Here is a 19,638-nt window from a genome sequence, read left to right as displayed (position 1 = left end):
TGGGTATAATGAAAGCGTGCTATTCTCCGGGTAGTCCAATTACAAGCTATTTTCTGCAGTATATATTATTTATTTAGGACAATTCTTTCTCTTAATTTATTTCTATTTTAAATTATAGTACTCTAAGTAAATTAAAGTAATTTGATTCAGGTACAGTTAATCTACTATTTTCACTGTGTATCAATTATATAATCACAAATCATTAATCTGAAAATAACGGGTGAGATCTAAGCAGCTTTATTGGGGGAATACAAAATGGACTGTAATCAATGCAAGACCCACTAGTGAACAATAATATTGCTCTTGTGTAATTTCTTTACTCTAGATATTAATACTAGACCCTGATAATCTATTACTGTGTTTTTTGATTTATTTAACATAATTTCATGTATATCTAGTTACCCTTTTTCATTTTATTTTATATATTGATTACTATTTGGGGGTTGAGATTGTACCAAAGAAAAAAAATTATTTAGTATGGCTGATTGTTAAATTTAAAGCGCTAATTTTTATCGATCTCAAGGTAATTGATTGAATGAGTGGTATTCGAATACAAATATATGATAATTCAATTTTTCTTTTATTGTCGACCGTGGGTCTATTATCAGATTGATTTCAGGTGGTTTAAAAACAATGACACAATAGACTCTATAATATATAGATATAGACACTTATTATTCTTTTATACCTTTTGAATTTCACATTAAATTATAGTTTTGTAAACATTTGTTGATTTACCTTTCAAATATTCAACATTTTTTTTTTCATATTCATTAAAGGAAAAATATTCCTATTATAATGAATAAAGATTAGATAAGAAAGGAACCTGTGGCAGGACTTTATATTTCATCTTACATACATGTCCTATTTGTCTTGTTTTATCAATCTAAACCCTAAAATTTGAGTACAATAAAGTATTTACCAGCAGTGGTCTTTTAATAAAGCTTTCACATAGTTGATTGTAGTTTCCATGGCTATTAACTAAAATCCCCCGTGATTTCTGGTGCTGTATAGCAAGACATGAAATGTATCAGTTAACCTGAAACTTGAGAAAATAATTCACTACTATTCTATTCTAGTTCGTCAGCCGATTCTTCTTCTAGTAGTCAATATTCTTGTGAAAGAAGTTTTTTTTTGTATTAACAGCTGGCCCTATAAAAGAAAATCAGTCCGTATCACCTCAAAGAACTTTATTGTGCAAATTGCTAGTAAAAAGCGTCGATCCCTTCCCGCTGGCTTGTTAATTTACTATATATCCAAGGGTCAAGGGCTTGTTGGTGCCTAAATTGTCTGGATTGCCAGTGCAACCGCAAGGCAAGCCTCTCCTCATTGACGTGAGTAAGTTCCAGGATCGTGAAAGTGCCGTTCAAGTGATATGATTGTCTTTAGAAGGGAGGATTCCCAATAGTGAACTGTCACACAAACACACACCTCGTGCCCTTTACTTTCATAACAATTTAAGCGGTCATTTAAAAGATCCTCCTCGAGTTTCTCTATTTTGTTGTATCTTTGCTTTTTAGATTAATCGATTCCACACCAACCATGGGAATGCAAGTTGTAGACTACCGAGTATCAACACTTGTCGTACTTTGTAAAGATTGCGGCAATGATGTCGGCCTTTATCCTGCCAGACACAAATGTCAAGACGTGATCCGTCCTGCAATGCCAACATTACCAGCAAAGTACGCAAACCTTCCAGACTCATCCCTGCAAGTTCCCCGAAAGACTCCCCCTCCTCTTGAGAGCAGCACTTCATCATATGGAAGTTCGTCTACCTCCACAGTAGGATTTCCTCCTAGTCCTAAATTTTCGTCTTCCGCCACCTCAGAGACCACAACTACCAGCAAATGGGCTCGCTTTGGAAAATCTACACCTACACCACGGGAAGAACCAAATGAAGACGAAGAAGAATCAATTTATTTCAACAAATTCGCAGCCAATCTTCCTGACTCTCATTCTGACTCTCCACCAGTAACTGGAAAAAAGTTATGGGGAAAAGTCAGAACAAATGAAAAATGGAAACAGTTGAACGAGAGTGGTAAGGATCCGTGTGCAAATTCTCAATTGGACTTTGGTTGTAACCTATTCGATTTTTTAAAATAAAATAAAAACAGCTGAGAAGCCAAAGCAGACTGGAAAGATTTGGGGGAAAATTATCCAAGCAACTCACAGCATAGCCGAAGCCAGCTATGTGGATGAGAAGGGTCCAGGTAAGGAGTAATTATAGGTAACAGCAACCCATTAAATTCAATTGAGTAGAATCCGATGAATCTGACTGGGAAGGAGAATCTCATGTATCAAGAGTGCTACGAGAGCATTACGAAAAAAAGCGCGAGGCCCTTCCAGCTTGGTTACGAGACGAACGTACTTCTACCCGTCGAATGGCAGAACCAACCTCTCCGGAAAGACGCCATATGGATGTAGAGCCTGTCAGAGCCGATAGAAATTCAGTCGGTAGACGCCAACGTTTGTGGGCAAGCACTCCAGATAGTGATCGTGTTCTGTCTAAAAGAGAACAAGAACTTCAAGATCTACGACAAGCGCAGGCAGCAGTACCAACAGTTTACGAAGAACCACCCGCTCCACGAGGAAGAGAGGATCCTTATTCTGAGAACATCTACAACAATCCCAAGAGTAGTTACTCGGGTGACAATTATAATCGCCAACCCCAGAGCTACAATCGCGCCGATAATTATGAGCCCAAGCGAAACCAGAGTACATCAAGAGAACACCCTTACGAAGATTCTTATCAGTCTCGTTCAAACCATCAAGACCAACGTCCAAGCCACCACCAATCTTCCCAGCAACAACAGAAAATGCAACACCAGCAGCATCAGCATCAGCATCAAAATCATCAACAACAGCAACAGCAACAACAACAGTATCAAAAGTACCAGCAAACACAATACCATCAGCAGCAAGGATCAGGCCGTTATGATAATCATGTTGAACATGACAGAAGACAACAGCCACAACAATCATACCGACATCAGGAATACGAAAACTCTCGAGGAACAGATCCCAGTTCAGCACCACGTCAAAGACCACAACAATACATTAATGATAAGGATTTTAACCCCTCAATTCCAAGCTACGGACGCCCTGCTCAGCGTAGTCAACGAGAGATGCAAAATCGCCCTGGACGTTATGCTGAAACCGCTGGCGGATACTTTTGAATTAAGCTATATATTAACTACATACCTCACTTACACCCCACATATACTTACACGCATTAAATCATTCACTCACTTTCGGAAATCTTTAATAAAAAAATACACACATACACACATACACATATACATAAAATTTATCGATTCATCTTATCAATTTGCTTGATGCCCAAACTTTTTTTTATTGTAATTCATTGTCCGACACAAATCCATATACTCATTCGCAAAAAAACAGGCCTAGAATTTTGGCTTCTTCTATACATTCAAACAATGACAGTAAACTTGTTGACGGTTTTAAACCATCAACTCTTCAATGTTGGCTTCTTTTTCTTTACCCGCCAAATGATTAAGACTTTCCATTGGGACAATCCCGAGTATGTTCCTTTAATCCGTGCCATCTACCTTGTAACTCAAGTGTGCATCATTGGCATCGGTTATTGGCTTATTGCTGTAGTCCGCAAGAAGAATGGTAACAAAACACTATTAAATTACTTAAAACGCACGCACATAAAAATGCGTATTTGGTTGATAACCTAACTTTTTTCTATCTCTATCAAAATACAGATCATACCGTACTCCGTTATGTAGAAGCCAGTAACTCTGGTTGGGACGGCACTGGTGGTGAAGATCAACTTGTAAATACTACAAACCTTGGTAAGATAAGACTTCATGATTTTTTGGTCCTATTACCTGCTTGCCTTATTTACTTATCACACTCTTGGGCTAATGAATTAAAAATAGATTACGATGTAGCTGAAATCAAAAAGAATATCAAGCAAGCATTCACGGGTATTGCAATCGTTGCATTTTTACATTTGCAGTTCCATTATGTCCAGCCTATAATTGTCCAATCTGTTCTCGGCTTTAAGACCTTCTTGTTGACCAAAGAAGCTCGCATTCATGTTTGGGGAGAAAAAACTGTGGGTGATCTCAGACGACCTTTCAGGATTGAGTCTCCACTCGGCATTTTCCCCGAAAAAAGGCAGCCAAAGGTTGACCAAGGTTCAATTAAAAGAGCAGAAAAGGCATTGAAGGGAAAATAATAGGATGTCTGAACTTGGACCTTTTTTATGAATGGTTTACGAAGTACATATACACACACACGCATATTTATAGAAAATATACATTTATTGAAGTTTCTGTTAAAAAAAAATGAATATTCAACAAGGAAAAATAAATAAACATCTAATAAACTTTTAATTAAGTACTATTTCTTTGCAGTATTAAACTAAAGTTCTTAGATTGGGGGTCGCACTAAAGTTAATATTACATTATGCTATATTAATACCCACTGGCTTATGTGGATTTTTTTTATGAATGGTCGATTTAAAAGTGAAGGGAAGGCGAATCAGGTTTGCTTTCCAGCCTTCTTCTTACGCTTATTAGTCATAGAGTTACCATCGTCCGTCTTTTTTCTTTGGCGTTTTCCTGTGGAATCATCTACAGAATCAACAGCCCTTTTAATAACACATCTTAATTCTCAAGGTTCTTATTTATCAAATAAGATATATCTTCACAGTATCCTCAACGTACCTCTTTGTTGTGTAATCTAAAAAAAAAAGTCATATAAGATCACATCAGAAGACATAATAATAAAATATCTCTATTTCACTTACTGCACTTGTACTTCCTGGCTCTATCTTTGTCGCTGTCTTTGATCCCTGACTACTTCCCTCTACACTTTGTGAATCTAGTGAGTGCCGAGTCTGGGCAATTCTTGCTGCTGATGCCTCAATAGCACGGTCCATCCAATGTCGAAATGCTTGATTTTCCTGTGCTCGAAGCTTACTCGGCTGTGGTCCTTTTTTTTTAAGAAAGAAAAAAGCATATATATAATAATAAAGAATATTTTTATTAGATTCATTCCTCTCCTCAAGTCTTGTCAATCTACCTCGTGTCTTTTCTGGAATAGCAGTAACAGGTTGCTTTTCATTAGTTGAGTTATTTGCTTTCCAGCTATATCCCTTTGCTGGATGAAATTCCATCATTGCCTGAGTCTCTTTGAATGCACTGTTGACATGGAAAAGACTGGTCAACTGTGAAATACAGAATGAATGAAATAAGATATTGCGTTTAACCACAACATCAACGTAGGAATTCTCGAGTTGCTTACCAGCCTATTAGCAATAACGGAATAAATAGTGGGCGATTGATATACATTGGCTCCAGTAATATAATATGTAGCAATAGGGTTTACTTTTGTAAAATGAGTAGCCGTTGTTGATTAAAGGTTATATAAGTCTATCAATACCATCATCAGGTGCAGGTCCTCTTCGATATCTTTTTTGAATGACCCATACGGGTGGCTGCTCATGAATAACTGCAAACTCGATTCCAGTCATCTTTCTTTAATTTAGGAATTCTAGATTAATGTCAAGTCTTTTTATTGAGTGTAGATCGAGACTACCTCAAGGCTTCTACAGTCGCTTCGTATGGTTGTCTGAGATCGTTGTATTGCGTCTGCATAGATAAAACCTGATTGTTGCATTGTCTATCCCAGAATGGCGACATTGCAAAATAATCGAGAACCATCTGTTGATTTTGGAATCCACCGACACGCTTGTTTTCTGAGAGTCAATACCAATAGCTGTTGTGCAGTGTTGCAAAGAATATATTTATTTATATATATAATATATACATCGATCTACCTCTAGCCAATTAGTGTCACGCCATTCGACACTTGTTAGATCTTCAGTTGCTGCAAATCTTTGCATGTCTATCTCAAAAAAGAACTCTATTGCATCAAGTTCTGAGAATAAAGCTACTCTAGCGGAAATTCAATCAAAAAGTTAAAAGATGTCATCGCTAGAAGTCAAAAAGGATATGAACCTAATTCGGTAAGGTATGTTATCTACTAGTTAGCTTCAACTATATTTCCAGGGCAAGAAGGAAAATAAAGAGAAAACAAACCTTTTTTCATCATGACTCCCGCCTACAATCACCTTCCAAGCCAATTGAAGAACCATTATATTCTTGCAAGACATGGGTTCTCTCTAGCCAACAATGCTCATTTGATCTGCTCTAATCCTGACATCGCTATTCCTGAGACCGGTGGTCCACTTGGTACTGGATATGGTCTTCACGAGTCTGGAAAAATCCAAGTTAGAGAGGTATGTACTAACACATATTTTCAAATTCGATAATTATTATCCAACACATTTATTTACCTATTTATATATATGTGTGTGTTTCCTTAGTCTGCTAAATTACTCTCCAAGCATCTTTTCCCTGACCAAAAAGCACCTTATGGAGATGAAGAACCGGTCAAGATGTTCTGCTCTCCATTCTTGAGAACACGTCAGACCGCCGAGATTATTCGCTCAGTGTTGAACGAGACCGTTTTGGATGGCAAGGTTGCTGAGCCTACTCCCAATCTTGCTCTGCGAGAGCGTTGGTTCGGTATTTTTGATATGACTCACGACGACAACTATCATCGATGCTGGAAAGAAGACAACGATGCCCCTGATCATGGCGAACACAGCAAGTTTGGCTGTGAATCTGCTAGTAGTGTTGCTGATAGAGCTACTAAATTTATTGTCGAGGAGATTGAAAACAAAATGGAAAACAAGATTGTTATTCTTGTTGCCCATGGTGATATCTGCCAGATTTTACAGACCAGCTTCCTTGGTATGGAAGCATGGCAGCAAAGACAGATTGAGCATGTTGAAACTGCCAGCTGGAGAGATATGAAGGTCTCAAAGTAAAATTAATAATATAAAATACCTTGTATAGACTGTATAGTTATATCACAATAAAAGAATGAAACTTTCATCGATGTCATTACCTTTTCTATTTAACGCAGATTTTTTTTATGAATTGATTTTAACAAAAAGAAACATTTATATGTACTAGATAAGTTTGTCTGTAGTGTGTATAGGGACATGGGTTTAATGAACGCTCATAATTGTAATAGTGGGAGAAGCTAAATCACATCACTATATTGAGTCTTGGCTGTATACATATATATTGAATAATACGCTATGAGAAATGAATGGTGATAATTATTCATATGATAAATAAAATTCGATTTTTTCTTTGTCTATCATAATACTATGGCTATCACAGGAGCTCTTAGCTATATAGCGTTTTTTATAGATTATTTGGGGTTTAACTACAAGAAAAATAACAGCATAGGCCATTAATTGCTATAACTTCCCAGTAAAGTCATGTTTTTCCACCACTATGGAAAGCTGAAAAAAAAACCCCATACTTATTAAGGCCAAGACTTTTACTGTCTACAGTAATATTGAACCAAATGATCTATTTGACTCTTATAGTCACCTAACATTAAAGGTAAATGATGGGACGACTGTGACAAATTTAAAAAGACAAATATATATATATATTCAACTTGAGTATCTATAGCCTAGCTCATATACAGTCAAAGCTCGATATAGTGATATGGATGGTGGACAGAAATTTTATCACTATCACTATATCGAGCGTGTTTTTTTCTTACTCCGCGCATTATTTAGTGATATTTCTAATGTCGCTGTGAGTGACTACTGTTTTCTAACAGGATTTATAGTATTTTGTCTAAGAAACTGGGCTTGCTTTAAAATGCTAAATAAAATATATACTACATTTATTTTTTTATAGTACAAAAATAAACTCAGAGCTCGATATAGTGATACTGGTGGATTCAAATTTTATCACTATCACTATATCGAAAAATAGTGATAATAAGCAGGCACGGGCCCAAATTTTCCAAAAAATTATCACTATATCGCGATTATCACTATATCGAATATCACTATACCGAGCTTTGACTGTATCACAGACTGCCTCCTGATTTTGTAGAAAGAAACAAGAGAAATAAAGACTGGAATAGTATTATGGTATAGTAAACTTTGTGTTTGCTATTCTCTTGACAAAAAAAAAACATGCGAGGTATATGAAGAGTCGTAATCTACGTAAATGTTCCAATACAACGTATTAATGTTCTATTCAGTTCTTTAATATTAAAATAGTATTTATCTGTATGCCAAGATACTTTAAAGTATAAATGCCCAAAATAGTACCCCTAACAAGCAGTTAGATACTAAAAGTATGCTTTATTCTTAGTGAGAATGTATAGGTAAAGAATAATATTCTGAATATTTGTTATTGTTGTTTTGTTCTTGCGGTGGTCATGCCATAAATCCCATTTTATTATCAGTTTAACAAATACAGAATTGAAATACATACAAACATGTTGGGATTTGTATATACTTACATATTTGTACAAACAGGAGTATAATATATGAAACAATATACACACTGAGAGTAGTATTAAGGCTATATTTCAAAGCCAAAAGTCATATGGTATATCTGTTGATTCCACTGACATATACAACCCTCTTTATTTCTATGGATTACAATTGCAAAAGCCAGTTTAATTTAGATAAGTAGGAAATGACGTGGTTTATACAGGACCACCTTTCATTCCAAACTATTTCAGTTTAGCTTAATGCTTAAAATAATGGTCAGACTCATACACTGCACATTTCGAGGCCTAAACCGTTTAAAGTTTTGATGTGTGCAGGAAACAAAATAAAGTTTTTTTTTGGTTGTTTCAAAGTAAAAAATTATGATTTGTATTTATAGTAAATATATATATATATATATATATGATTATATGATTATAAAGCGGGAAATATTTAACAAGGTGATAGATGTATATGAAGGGGGGTAAATAGAGATAATATAATATGTAATTAAAAGAGATAAAGAAAAGATATGCTTTTCATTTTAGTGGTTTACAGTAAAGATTTAATAGCCTACACCGGACATAATACCGTAGCCAAGGGTAATGATCAAGACGGTACAGACAATACTGACAGGGATACCAGTAATAATAAAGTCCTTTGTGGTAAGGTATGGTTTTCCTGTTGGGCTTTCTAACATGATTGCTGACATGTTTGGATAGCCAGATACGGGAAGACCCATGCCTGCAGAACAAGCAAGACCAGCACCCATCACCAACAAGTTGGCGTGAGGGATAGGAAGCTGCTGACCGACCTGTTGGACAATAGGAACAATGATGAGGGCAGCGACAGTATGGGAGACAAAGGTAGAGAACACAAGGAGCAGGCAGGCAAAAATGGCGAGAATAGCAATGGGAGGAAAGTCCTGGATACCATCCTTGATACGCATAGCAATATCCTGGAGAAGGCCTGAAGATGTTACAGCATTACCAAGAGCCATACCACCCTGTGCCAAAACAATGACAGACCAGAGGAAAGCGTGGAGATCTTCTTTGTTGAGGATGCCGGCACCAAAGAACATGAAAAGAGGGATAGCAGCGATGATACCAGTATCACCAATGTGATCTTGAATGCTCGACTCAGCACACCAGAGAGCAATGGTGAGAATGGTAATAGCCATAATATAGACCTGGGATAGGCTGATGGGGTCGTTGGTAGTCTTAACCTTGTTAAGATGAGGACTAGCACGGTCAGGGCGGTAAACCATAAGAAGCATACCCCAGCAGACAAAGATACAGATGATAGAGATTGGCAGAGCAACACCAAACCAGATACCCCATCCAGGGTCAGGGTTCATGTACTGCAAGGTAACGATGTTCTGAGGGGAAGAGATTGGAGAAGTCATGCCACCAATACAACTAGCAAGAGCGATACCAAGAATCAGGCAGGGACCAACAGGAGAGTTATCGGGTAAGGTGCGAAGGATAGGGTTGATCAAAGAGAAACATAATACGGGAGTTGCAACGTTGGAGATCCACATACAAAGGAAGGCGGCAACAAGCATGATTGTCAAAAGAACCCAGCGAGGACGTGTACCTGCACGCGAAAGGACATGGGTTGCGAATGCCTTTGCAATACCATACTTGGAAAGGGCAGCAGCAATAGCGAAGCCACCTAAAAGCATCATGATAGTGCCACTAAACATTGAGCTAAATACAGCCTTGGCAGCTGCCTTGGCGGCCATCTCAGATCCGTCGGTATTGCGTAAGATACCAAGAGGGACAACCAAGAAAGGAATTAGGAGAGAGGTTGCATACAGGGGTACTGCCTCGGTGGCCCACATGATTGCAGAAAAGATAAGGAGAGCAAAGCAGTAATTTTCATTCTTGTTGGAAAAGATGTCAACATTGAGAAGAACGGCAAAAACAATGACAGCAAACAAGAAGCAAAGTGATCTGCGAAGAAGGTCTGAAGTGATTCGTTTGTTGATCAAAGGAAGCTTGTATGTCTTGACTGGGGTTGTGTCTTTTACGTGGGCATCGAGCATCTTGCGCTCCTGGCTGATCATGTCCTTCCAGACTGTGTTGCGGTCATAGGTGATCTGGTCACGAAGATGGGTCTTCATTTGACGGACAGCAGCAGGAACATTTCCGTGGCAGAATGTGTCAGCATAGATGCGCTCTACGCGTTCGATCTGGGAGCGAAGGGCTTCGGTTGTCTGGGGCATGAAGGGACGAGAGTCAAGAACCATCTTCTTGAGATATTGTTGGCGAAGGTCGCTCTCGAGAACCTTGTCATGCTTTTTCAGGATCTTTTCGAATGCACTACGGTTAAGATCAATATAGGACTCGAGCTCAGACAAAGAAACGTAAAGAGAGATCAGCTGGGAGCGAAGATCGACAAGTGCTTCAACATTAATCTCAGCGTCTCCATCAATTGTCATACGGGACTCAAAGGACATTTTCCGTTTTCCGCTGTGAATTTTATCGTGCTCATGGGTGACCTTTATGGGGGCGTTGTATGTTGAATCAAGGGTCTCAAGTGCATTGGGCTGTAAGTGACGGACATTAGGAGAGTCTGTGCTGTGTAGATGTCCATTGGCCATGAGAGTAGCTTCGATTTGATCAATTGAGCTGTAAAGCTCATATTCTTTCTGGGTATAAAAGTCAAAAACTTTCTCAAGTTGCATGTCGAGTTCATGTAAGAATACAGATTCCCGAGATTCGGTTTCTGTGTGAGCCTTTTCGGGATCCTGGCTGTTGTTAGCAGCCTCGACTCGTTCTTTCTCCTCCTGGAATATCAATTTCTTGAGGTGGTCATAACTGTGCGGTAATTAAATAGGTGAGTTATCAGATTGTATAAGATTGAGATGTCAAATAACTTACGCCACATATTTGTCAATCCAATCTGGGACTGCGTTGAATTGCAGTGAGTGAGAGAATTTCATTTGATAGAGAAAGGGTTTGTAGAGAAGGAGGTAAAGAAGGGAAAAAAGTGGAGTATTTAAAGAAGTTTAAAATTATTGAGAAAACGGCTGCCTTGTAATTTGAAAGAATTGACGGACAAATACGCCAAAGAAGTCATAGACTCCGGTTTCAAGAGTAGCCTTGCGTTACTGCTTTAAGCTTCAGGTTACGGTTATGATTGGCTCATCAGACCTCACACTACCTCACGTGTAGCCATGGCAGCCATTTTTATTCGTCCGATCTTTAGGTTCTGTCCAATAATATCCACAAAATAACCCACACGACCATACACGTTTGGAAATTCGCTGGAACTTAACAAAACGGGGAATTTGGGGTCCTATTATTAGTGCAATGAGAGAATCCAGGGAAGGAGGTAGAGATACCTAAAAAAAAAAAAAAGAACCTCTTACATTGCTGTAGCCCCGTCAGCCAATCATTGTCCACACGTGTAGACCCAAACAATAATTAATGGATCTGATACTTGTAGTCGCCAGAAATGGACTGTGGGTCCTGTAACGGTTTGGTTATTTTAATGGCGCGTGGTTTGTTAAGATGTGTTTGTTACAGGTAGTATAGATGTACGAGGGTAAAACATGTAGATGACATCTAATACGTATTGTTTTGTATTTATTCCTTTTTCATGACTATATTATTATCATTATTATTTTACTTGCTGATTAATAAATGTACAGAATCAGAGCTCTTTATTTATCATATGTACACTATTAGACTTTTCAGTTGGAATCAAGAGTTCACAAAAAGCTGCAAAGAATTTAGAGCACAAAGATTACAAACTTAAAGGCTTCTACAAACACTATGTGCCCTGTACACTATTATTTATCCAATTACTAAACAATACAATACAATTATGTATATGTATATATGTATAATCACAAATCTGTAGACAATAGTTTTTTTTTACATATATTCTTTACTGAAAAACTTTCCGGTATTTAGAGGTCGGGATCACGGTTTACCGGAGTTGGTCCGGTACACCTGTTACATTAACCTTGGTTACCATCGGATTGGAAGGAAGCGAGGTTTCTCCGGTTATCCAAAAGGTAAAATGGTAAACTTGGATTGGCTTGGCTTGAAATCTGTGTTTTTTTTTTGTTTTTTTTTTTGGTAAAGGGCAATGCTTAGCAAATATTACTGATGCCTTGTATTGAATTTCTTTTATTTTACAGAGTAATAATATAATAGAGACGTTCAAATACTAGATAAGAATAGTTCAAATATTTACAATATGTGCACAAAGAGTAGAGAAAATGAAGTGTAAAAGTATAGGTAAAAGTAAAAATGTTACTCGACTAAACAAAATGCCAAAGGGAAATCAGGATATTAGTAGTAATCATATATGTTCTATTTGGATTGAAACATATTATTATAATTATTAGTATGAGTATTTAATATCGAATCAGTAAATATAGTATACATATGGCTGGATATTATATGTTTCAATTTGGTGGATTTACACTTACAAAATGTATATGTTTCAAAAGGCGCAAAATCCTTGAAATATCTCCAATCATTTACATATATTTCAGAATAACCAAAACGAATAGAAACATATACAAAAGATTAAGACCAATAGATAATACCATTTGACTTTAAGGCTCCTACATAGTATTATTATTACAAACAAATTTATACTCTCATAATCGTAATAACATATGAATTATAATGAAAAGGCTAAAGTAATGTTAAATATGCTGTAATATTTCAGCCTTGTATGCGTTCAATGGGTGCATATGTACAAGCATACAAATTCTAGAGGTATTCTATATAGTCAAGCCTAAATCGCTATCTTCTATAAACCAAATTGTTTCAATCCAGGCTTCTATAGCAAAAGATTTTTGTATTCCAAGTACACACTATAAATTAAAAGCTTTATAATACCAAAACTCAGACACTTTTTTTTTGTAACCTGGATCCGTAAAAACTTATCGATCTTGTAACTCAGCGTGGTGTCGAGTGGTATTATAAACCTGTGTGTATAACCTTGGTAATGTAGAACGATCAACTTCTATTCATGGTTTCCACCATTTCTATATGGTACATGCCTTCGAATACTTGGTTTTTGCACCGCTTATTTGTATAGTCTCTCTGTCCCCATAGTTTTGTGTATTTGTCCTGCCTTTCGGCTCTTTAACCCTACTGACGATATGGTTGACTACAGGGTCCCAATTTGTTCTATAATTTATTTTTACACACAAAAGCCATTGTATTTTCTTATTTTGGAATGATAAATATTTACATGATTTTTTTTTAAAAAAAAAAAAAAGACTAAAATAATTCTAGTGCATTACTAGTGCATTACTTGCAAAATATGCTTAAAGGATTCCAAGTAAAAATGATACTGAATGACATTTAGTTCTCTTTTTTTCTTCTTCTTCGCTAGGTTCGTTTCTTTGAACTTCTGATTATAGAATTACATAATTATGTCCACGTTATTGAGTGTAAGGGCGTGATAGACCATCTATTGTCACTCAGTAAAAGACGAAAGAAATTGTAACCTAGTACTTGTTTGGTAAAGATCCAAGGTCTATAGTTTCAATTATCTTTTTTTTTACATCCTTTAATTATTACCGTTATTATTATGTCTATTATTTTATGAGTAGTTTGAAAACAGAGGCAATATTATTTTACACTTTCTGTAATGCAGCAACAATTTTTGATTCTATAGCCTCGATATCTCGGATAGGCTCTGCAATACGGCCCTGAGCATACTCCTTCTGTCCACCTCCACCTCCTTTGACATGTTTCAAGACATGTCTCAAGATCTAAACCGTTTTTAGAATACAATAAGATACCAATGATTAATGATTTTTGATCAAATAAATAATAATAATAATAATAATAAACTTCCAAAGCTTTATAGTTTAGTGCTTTTAGTCATATTTTACTTACAGTATTGGCGGTTTCTTGTTTGATCTTTTTGGCATCCAATGCAACAACGATATTATTACCATTAACCAGGATATGAGCAGAGCATGGTTGACTTTCTTTGAGAACATTTGCTCTCTTTTGCATGTAGCTTGCATCTAATTCTGGATCAACCAAATGGATCTTTACAGGAATATCTATAATTCGCCATTAGTGAATACAGATCCACCCATTTCTTGTTTTTAATAAAACAAGAAATATATATAATACCTTTCATTGTAGACTCTACAGGCGGTACAATTACTTCTCCAGCAGAAGCCAGTTTTTCAGTCATAAAGTCCAGGCGTTTCTGAAGATCTTTCGTCTGTTGCATTGACTTGTCTAGTTTCCCAACCATTTCATCCGTTGTGTTGGCCTAGCGTATAGAAAGCGAGTGCGAGTGCGAATGAGAAATATTGTATATTTACTCTAAACTGTTTTACTATCTTTTGTACATGTACACTTACCCGCAACATTTTTAGCACCTCAGGTACAGGCTCATAAGCCTTTCTATACCATTTCACACAAGACAACCCAGCCACAGCCTCAATGCGACGTGTTCCTAAATAACATTAATATGAGTGAATGCAAATATATATTATATTTATATACATAGTTTAAAATTGTTCTCATTTTATTACCTGCGGCTACCGATGTTTCTGTTAGAATCTTGAATGGGTACAGTTTACGGATATCATCTACATGTGTACCACCACACAGTTCCTTGCTTACACCTTCTACTTCTACTACACGGACATCCTCTCCATATTTTTCAGAAAAGGTGGCAACAGCACCCATTTTCATAGCATCAGCCAGTTTCATGTGCTTTAAAAGAATTTAGTATTTACTTTAGCTTACAAAACAAGAAAACTTTAAAAAAAAACTCCCACCTTAACAGACATAGCACCACCATTAAGTGCAGCTTCGTTGACCCATTCTTCAATCGAGTGCAGTTGAGAAGGTGTCAATGGTTTTCCATAAGTGAAATCAAATCGTAATTTCTGGGTTTCCACAGTAGATCCTTATCACGTACACTCATACTTAATACACAGATGCATACCAATTATCGCCTTTCACGCCTTATTACCTGCTTGAACAATATCTGTCTTGAGGACTGATCTTAAGCCTGCATTGAGCACATGTGTCGCGGTATGATGTACTTCAGCTCCCTGGCGATTTTCTATATTAACTGTAGCATCAATTTGTTGACCAATCTAAACAGTTTAGGGTATGTCAGTTCAAAAATATAAGACACTCTATATTATAAAACACCCCAAATCACAGTACTAATTTTTTATATTGTCTACCTGGAAGAATTCTTGGTCTCGTTTAATAAGAGATTCAATAGTTTCATCCTTGGCAATATTGGCAGGAGTTAACTTGAGAGCTAGACAACCATCATAAGGCTGGAAAACATCTGTAACATCCCAGCGCTGCCCATTTGCAAGAGTAATATAACCTGAATCAGCTACTTGTCCACCACCAAGACCGTAAAACGGACAAGGATCAATAGCAATATTGACTGTCATCTTCTTTCCTAAAAGACCAAAAAAAAGTTATAAGCTCTATATTTTGTTACTATTAGTTGAAACCCACCTTCCATTACAGGTTCGACTGCAACAATCTCAGAGGTTTGATGCAACATGGAACGATCATATCCACTGAATTTCGGCATAATATTTTTGTTACGCCATTCTAAAGCGAACATTATGTATGGATTTAAAGATTATTATTTTTGTATACTTTTGGTAAAGTTAGAATGATATTTACCTGCCAGCCTAGCTTTGTTAGTAATTGCATCGACCTTCCAAGACTCTCTTCCCAGTTGTTTCTGCTGTTCTTGAAGCGCTTCTACCGCTAAAATATAACCAAAATTTCAACCCTGTTAGCTGTCAATTTACTAAAAGAGGCTTCTTTGTTTCTTTTCTTTATCTTTTAATCACGTGCGCTAACCTTTAATATCCACTGTCCAGCCCTTTTCTTTAGCAATAATCAAAGTCAAGTCGAACGGAAAGCCAAAGGTATCATAAAGTTGAAATGCGATTGCGGGAGGGATTGCTTTAGATCCTTGGAGATCTGGTTGGCTAAACACGTTTTCAAGAAGAGCCATTCCTCGGTCCAAAGTAGCCAAAAATGATCGCTCTTCGTTAGTTACTACACTACGGATAGACGAGGCTCTGGATGTAAGTTCAGGATAAGAACCATCTTCGAATCCGGCCAACAGATGCGGGTACAAATCAGTCAAGAAAGGCTCTAAGGAAAAAATATGGGTTTAGCAATTATTGCAAAGAAAATAAGATAGCAAAAACTTACCGTGTATCCCTAACTGGCGAGCCGATCGAAGTGCACGACGAATAATGCGGCGCAAAACATAACCTCGCCCAACGTTACTGTTCAAGCGATTTTTTTTAAAAAAAAATTAATTACATTTCCAGATAAGCAAGCAAAAGCTTACCTTGGAACCACGCCATCTCCAATCAAAAAACACATGGCTCTAAAGTGATCAGCGATAATCTTCTCATGTGGATTAGGATCTACAGAAGAAATACTCTTTGTCAATAGTTAAATCACCAGTTGATCACCAAATAATCTATTTCTACTGTTGCTTTAAGCTGTACCTCTATTCCACGGGTTTTCATCACTTGTCTCAAGCCTCCAATCAATGTCTCGAATTGATCGATTTGGAAGTTGTTATTCTTGCCCTATATAAAACCCATCAGCATATTATGCATAACAACATAGTGCATCCTACCTGAAGGACGCACACCATTCGCTCTAGTCCCATGCCAGTATCGATACAGGGAATAGGCAATTTCGTAAGCTTTCCATCGGCCTCACGATAGTTTTCCATAAAAACAAGGTTCCAAATCTCAAGCCACCTTCAAACCAAATTATAATAATCACAAAACATTTTTCAATATCTTCTAGAAAAAACAAAATCAACTAACTTTTTCCATGATATTACCTTTCGTCTAGGGTATCATCTTGGGTATCCCAAAAGATCTCAGTACACGGGCCACAAGGTCCTTCGCCATCTCCCATACTCCAAAAGTTATCTTCTTCTCCACATCGTACAATCATATCATCACTCAATCCCTCGTTTTTCCAAAGCTTATAACCTTCTTCGTCTCCTTCTAAAATACTAATGATCTCTGGATCAACAACAACACTTTATATATTGTCTTTTTTTTTGCTTTTAAATAAACAACATACGTGACTCTGAGACGGGATAAAGGCAGCTTGAGTTCGTCGACAAGGAAGCGCCATGCATAACGAATGGCTTCTTTTTTAGTATATTGTCCAAATGAAAAATTTCCCAGCATCTCAAAAAAAGTATGATGTCGAGCAGTGTAGCCGACATTGTCAAGATCGTTGTGTTTTCCGCCGGCACGCATGCACTTCTGAACACTTGTTGCAGCTTTAAAGGGTGCTGTGTCTGGTTTGAGAAAAAAATCTTTAAATGGGACCATTCCTGCATTTGTGAAGAGCAGACTCTTGTCATTATGAGGAACCAAGCTGGCACTTTTGATGGGTACATGTTGCTGCGTCTCAAAGTAATTTAAAAATCGAGCACGTAGCTCAGGAGAAGTTAATTGCTGGATCAGACGTCTCTGGGTCCATGAAGTGCGATGGCGTGCCTGAGCTAGGTGAAGGCGTGTCAGGTACATGATAATGGTTGCTCTGTGACAGGACCCTGGCAACCCGAGAAAAGAGAATCCAGGCGGACTTGTCATGACTTGCTTTTCTTCACACTCACTGATTTTTTTATACGTTTTAGGAAGTACATATGTTTAATAAGAGAAACTATAGAACAAATATGAGCTTCGATCCCTTGCAAACGAAAATACTTTGATTTAATAGTTGCCTTATTCACTGATTGCTTTTGAATATAACCCAGTTTCTTTATTAAATTTTGTTAGCTATATTCAAATCCTTCTTATTTCTTTTTAGCAGACTGGACACAATAGGTGGTTTTAGTATTTGTTTATCATTTTTTTATGATATTTAAGAAAGACTGACATTGAGCCTCCCTTTTTAACTTTCTAGGTATATATATAAGCAGAGGGAAGAAAGAGGAACCTTTCATATTATATATAAAGAATCAGTTGTCTTATCTAGAAGCCAGAAAGCTTATCAAAAATTAGAGCACCTTATACTTTCAAAAACCACTCACAAATTAGCAAATAAAATAAAATGTTAAAATCGTCAAGCTAAGCTACTTTTTTCAACATTTTTTTTTTGAAAGAGCCTTGCTAACCAATCAATACCACTTTTAATCTCAGAAAGATACAGTAAAACATATTTGTAAGGCGAATAATTCGAGAAGATAAGACGCATTTTTGGGATAATTTTTTTTTTTCAAAACCTTTTTTATTTATTTAAACAAAAAGTTTAGTATACATTATGTAAAGAATAGTGCCAAAATGATTAAGAACTTAATAACTTAGGAATACTTTTCTGTACTGCTTATTTGAAAAGAAGATCCATTTATAACGGTTAATATCTCTTAAAAAAATACGCCTTAAGTCCTCGGATTGTGCACCTTGTATAGTGTGTTTCACTGTAGTTAGGGACCAGATAGAATTACTGGATGTCAAACGAATCACTTTTTATGTGTCCGGTATATTGTAACAAGCGGCGATTAAATAAACGTAGTGTTCCAGAGAAACGTCGTGCCCGAGAGAAAAAGGGTCGGGTCCGAATAATTGCCGAAATTTATCTTTGTTGTCGTCGTCTTTGGAACAGAGATATAGTAGCCACTTTAAAATTCCGGTATATTCATTTCAGCTTTGCGTGAAAACTACAAAAGACCAGAAGGTTTTTGTAGATTGAACAATGCTTCCCGTCGACTGACCACCAAAAAAAAAGGAAAAGTTCTCTCTCAATTGGCAGTAGTAAACTTAAGATATGGACAAAGCTCAATTGGTCTGTTGCGGCCATCGTTATTATAAACATTGATACACTGCAAGTCTCAGAACAAGATTGACATTTGTTTTTTTTTTCTTTTTTTTTTTTTTTATCTAAACTCAACTATCTTTTATGTGCGAAACATTAGTGAAAATAGTATATGTATTATCCTATGCTCCAAAGGGGCTCTAAAGTCGGCAAGTTAATAATAAATTTGAAGCAAAGGCCTTTATATTTTGTTTTGAAACAAAAAATTGAATTAATATTACGTTGTAAAAATACAGAAAAAAGTGGTCGAATAAATGCAATACTCATAAAGCATTTTTTTTTACCAAGATTTTCGCAAAGGGATTATAATATGCTTATTTTTATTATAGTGGACTTCACTAAATGTGTATATATATATCGCTTACTAACATGCCTCGGGGTACACTAAATGTACCAAATAACACATAGCCATTCACCGATTTTGCTTAACTAACT

At 36.7% G+C, this 19,638-nt stretch overlaps 6 protein-coding genes across 6 annotated transcripts; 3 read left to right on the top strand and 3 right to left on the bottom strand.

The window, feature by feature from the left end:
* Nucleotides 1-1,542: 1,542 nt before the first annotated feature.
* PHYBLDRAFT_165996 (hypothetical protein) lies at nt 1,543-3,176 on the top strand (the record flags this gene model as incomplete). The annotated part of the gene is made up of 4 exons (XM_018435349.1): nt 1,543-2,038; nt 2,115-2,210; nt 2,260-2,778; nt 2,923-3,176. 4 exons carry the CDS (start codon nt 1,543-1,545, stop codon nt 3,174-3,176), a joined length of 1,365 nt encoding a protein of 454 aa, XP_018294061.1.
* Nucleotides 3,177-3,440: 264 nt separating this feature from the next.
* On the top strand, nt 3,441-4,367 carry PHYBLDRAFT_132104 (hypothetical protein; the record flags this gene model as incomplete). Its single annotated transcript, XM_018429468.1, has 3 exons — nt 3,441-3,639; nt 3,735-3,824; nt 3,912-4,367. 3 exons carry the CDS (start codon nt 3,441-3,443, stop codon nt 4,211-4,213), a joined length of 591 nt encoding a protein of 196 aa, XP_018294060.1. The 3' UTR covers nt 4,214-4,367.
* A 151-nt stretch (nt 4,368-4,518) lies between these two features.
* On the bottom strand, nt 4,519-5,884 carry PHYBLDRAFT_143006 (hypothetical protein; the record flags this gene model as incomplete). The annotated part of the gene is made up of 8 exons (XM_018430918.1): nt 4,519-4,610; nt 4,704-4,719; nt 4,787-4,971; nt 5,062-5,206; nt 5,284-5,333; nt 5,422-5,516; nt 5,578-5,729; nt 5,819-5,884. The coding sequence occupies 8 exons, from the start codon at nt 5,882-5,884 to the stop codon at nt 4,519-4,521; spliced, it is 801 nt and encodes a 266-aa protein (XP_018294059.1).
* Nucleotides 5,885-6,045: 161 nt separating this feature from the next.
* PHYBLDRAFT_180483 (hypothetical protein) lies at nt 6,046-6,952 on the top strand. The gene is made up of 2 exons (XM_018438322.1): nt 6,046-6,280; nt 6,368-6,952. The coding sequence occupies exons 1-2, from the start codon at nt 6,092-6,094 to the stop codon at nt 6,872-6,874; spliced, it is 696 nt and encodes a 231-aa protein (XP_018294058.1). The 5' UTR covers nt 6,046-6,091; the 3' UTR covers nt 6,875-6,952.
* Nucleotides 6,953-8,717: 1,765 nt separating this feature from the next.
* Nucleotides 8,718-11,356, bottom strand: PHYBLDRAFT_132100 (hypothetical protein). The gene is made up of 2 exons (XM_018429467.1): nt 11,242-11,356; nt 8,718-11,178 (listed from the first exon to the last, which is right to left on the bottom strand). Exons 1-2 carry the CDS (start codon nt 11,301-11,303, stop codon nt 8,922-8,924), a joined length of 2,319 nt encoding a protein of 772 aa, XP_018294057.1. The 5' UTR covers nt 11,304-11,356; the 3' UTR covers nt 8,718-8,921.
* A 3,373-nt stretch (nt 11,357-14,729) lies between these two features.
* On the bottom strand, nt 14,730-17,828 carry PHYBLDRAFT_556 (hypothetical protein; the record flags this gene model as incomplete). The annotated part of the gene is made up of 14 exons (XM_018440197.1): nt 14,730-14,809; nt 14,889-15,072; nt 15,138-15,268; nt 15,335-15,416; nt 15,555-15,784; nt 15,844-15,942; nt 15,991-16,104; nt 16,201-16,500; nt 16,561-16,637; nt 16,703-16,761; nt 16,830-16,949; nt 17,000-17,126; nt 17,213-17,389; nt 17,461-17,828. Coding segments are annotated over 14 exons (2,148 nt in total), but the record flags the coding sequence as incomplete, so codon positions are not given.
* Between the last annotated feature and the right edge of the window lie 1,810 nt (nt 17,829-19,638).

Source organism: Phycomyces blakesleeanus (genome assembly GCF_001638985.1).
Source record: "Phycomyces blakesleeanus NRRL 1555(-) unplaced genomic scaffold PHYBLscaffold_6, whole genome shotgun sequence".
Classification (NCBI taxonomy): domain Eukaryota; kingdom Fungi; phylum Mucoromycota; class Mucoromycetes; order Mucorales; family Phycomycetaceae; genus Phycomyces; species Phycomyces blakesleeanus.
Note: the sequence above shows the minus strand (reverse complement) of the source record. Positions and strands in the feature narration are given on the sequence as shown.

What these genes read in the sequence shown, in the direction of transcription:
- PHYBLDRAFT_132100 (XM_018429467.1), bottom strand. Translation starts at nt 11,303, where the DNA reads ATGAAATTCTCTCACTCACTGCAATTCAACGCAGTCCCAGATTGGATT. An exon ending in TGGATTGACAAATATGTGGC is followed by an intron (nt 11,179 to 11,241) that starts GTAAGTTATTTG and finishes ATTACCGCACAG; the next exon opens with TTATGACCACCTCAAGAAAT.
- PHYBLDRAFT_180483 (XM_018438322.1), top strand. Translation starts at nt 6,092, where the DNA reads ATGACTCCCGCCTACAATCACCTTCCAAGCCAATTGAAGAACCATTAT. An exon ending in GAAAAATCCAAGTTAGAGAG is followed by an intron (nt 6,281 to 6,367) that starts GTATGTACTAAC and finishes GTGTTTCCTTAG; the next exon opens with TCTGCTAAATTACTCTCCAA.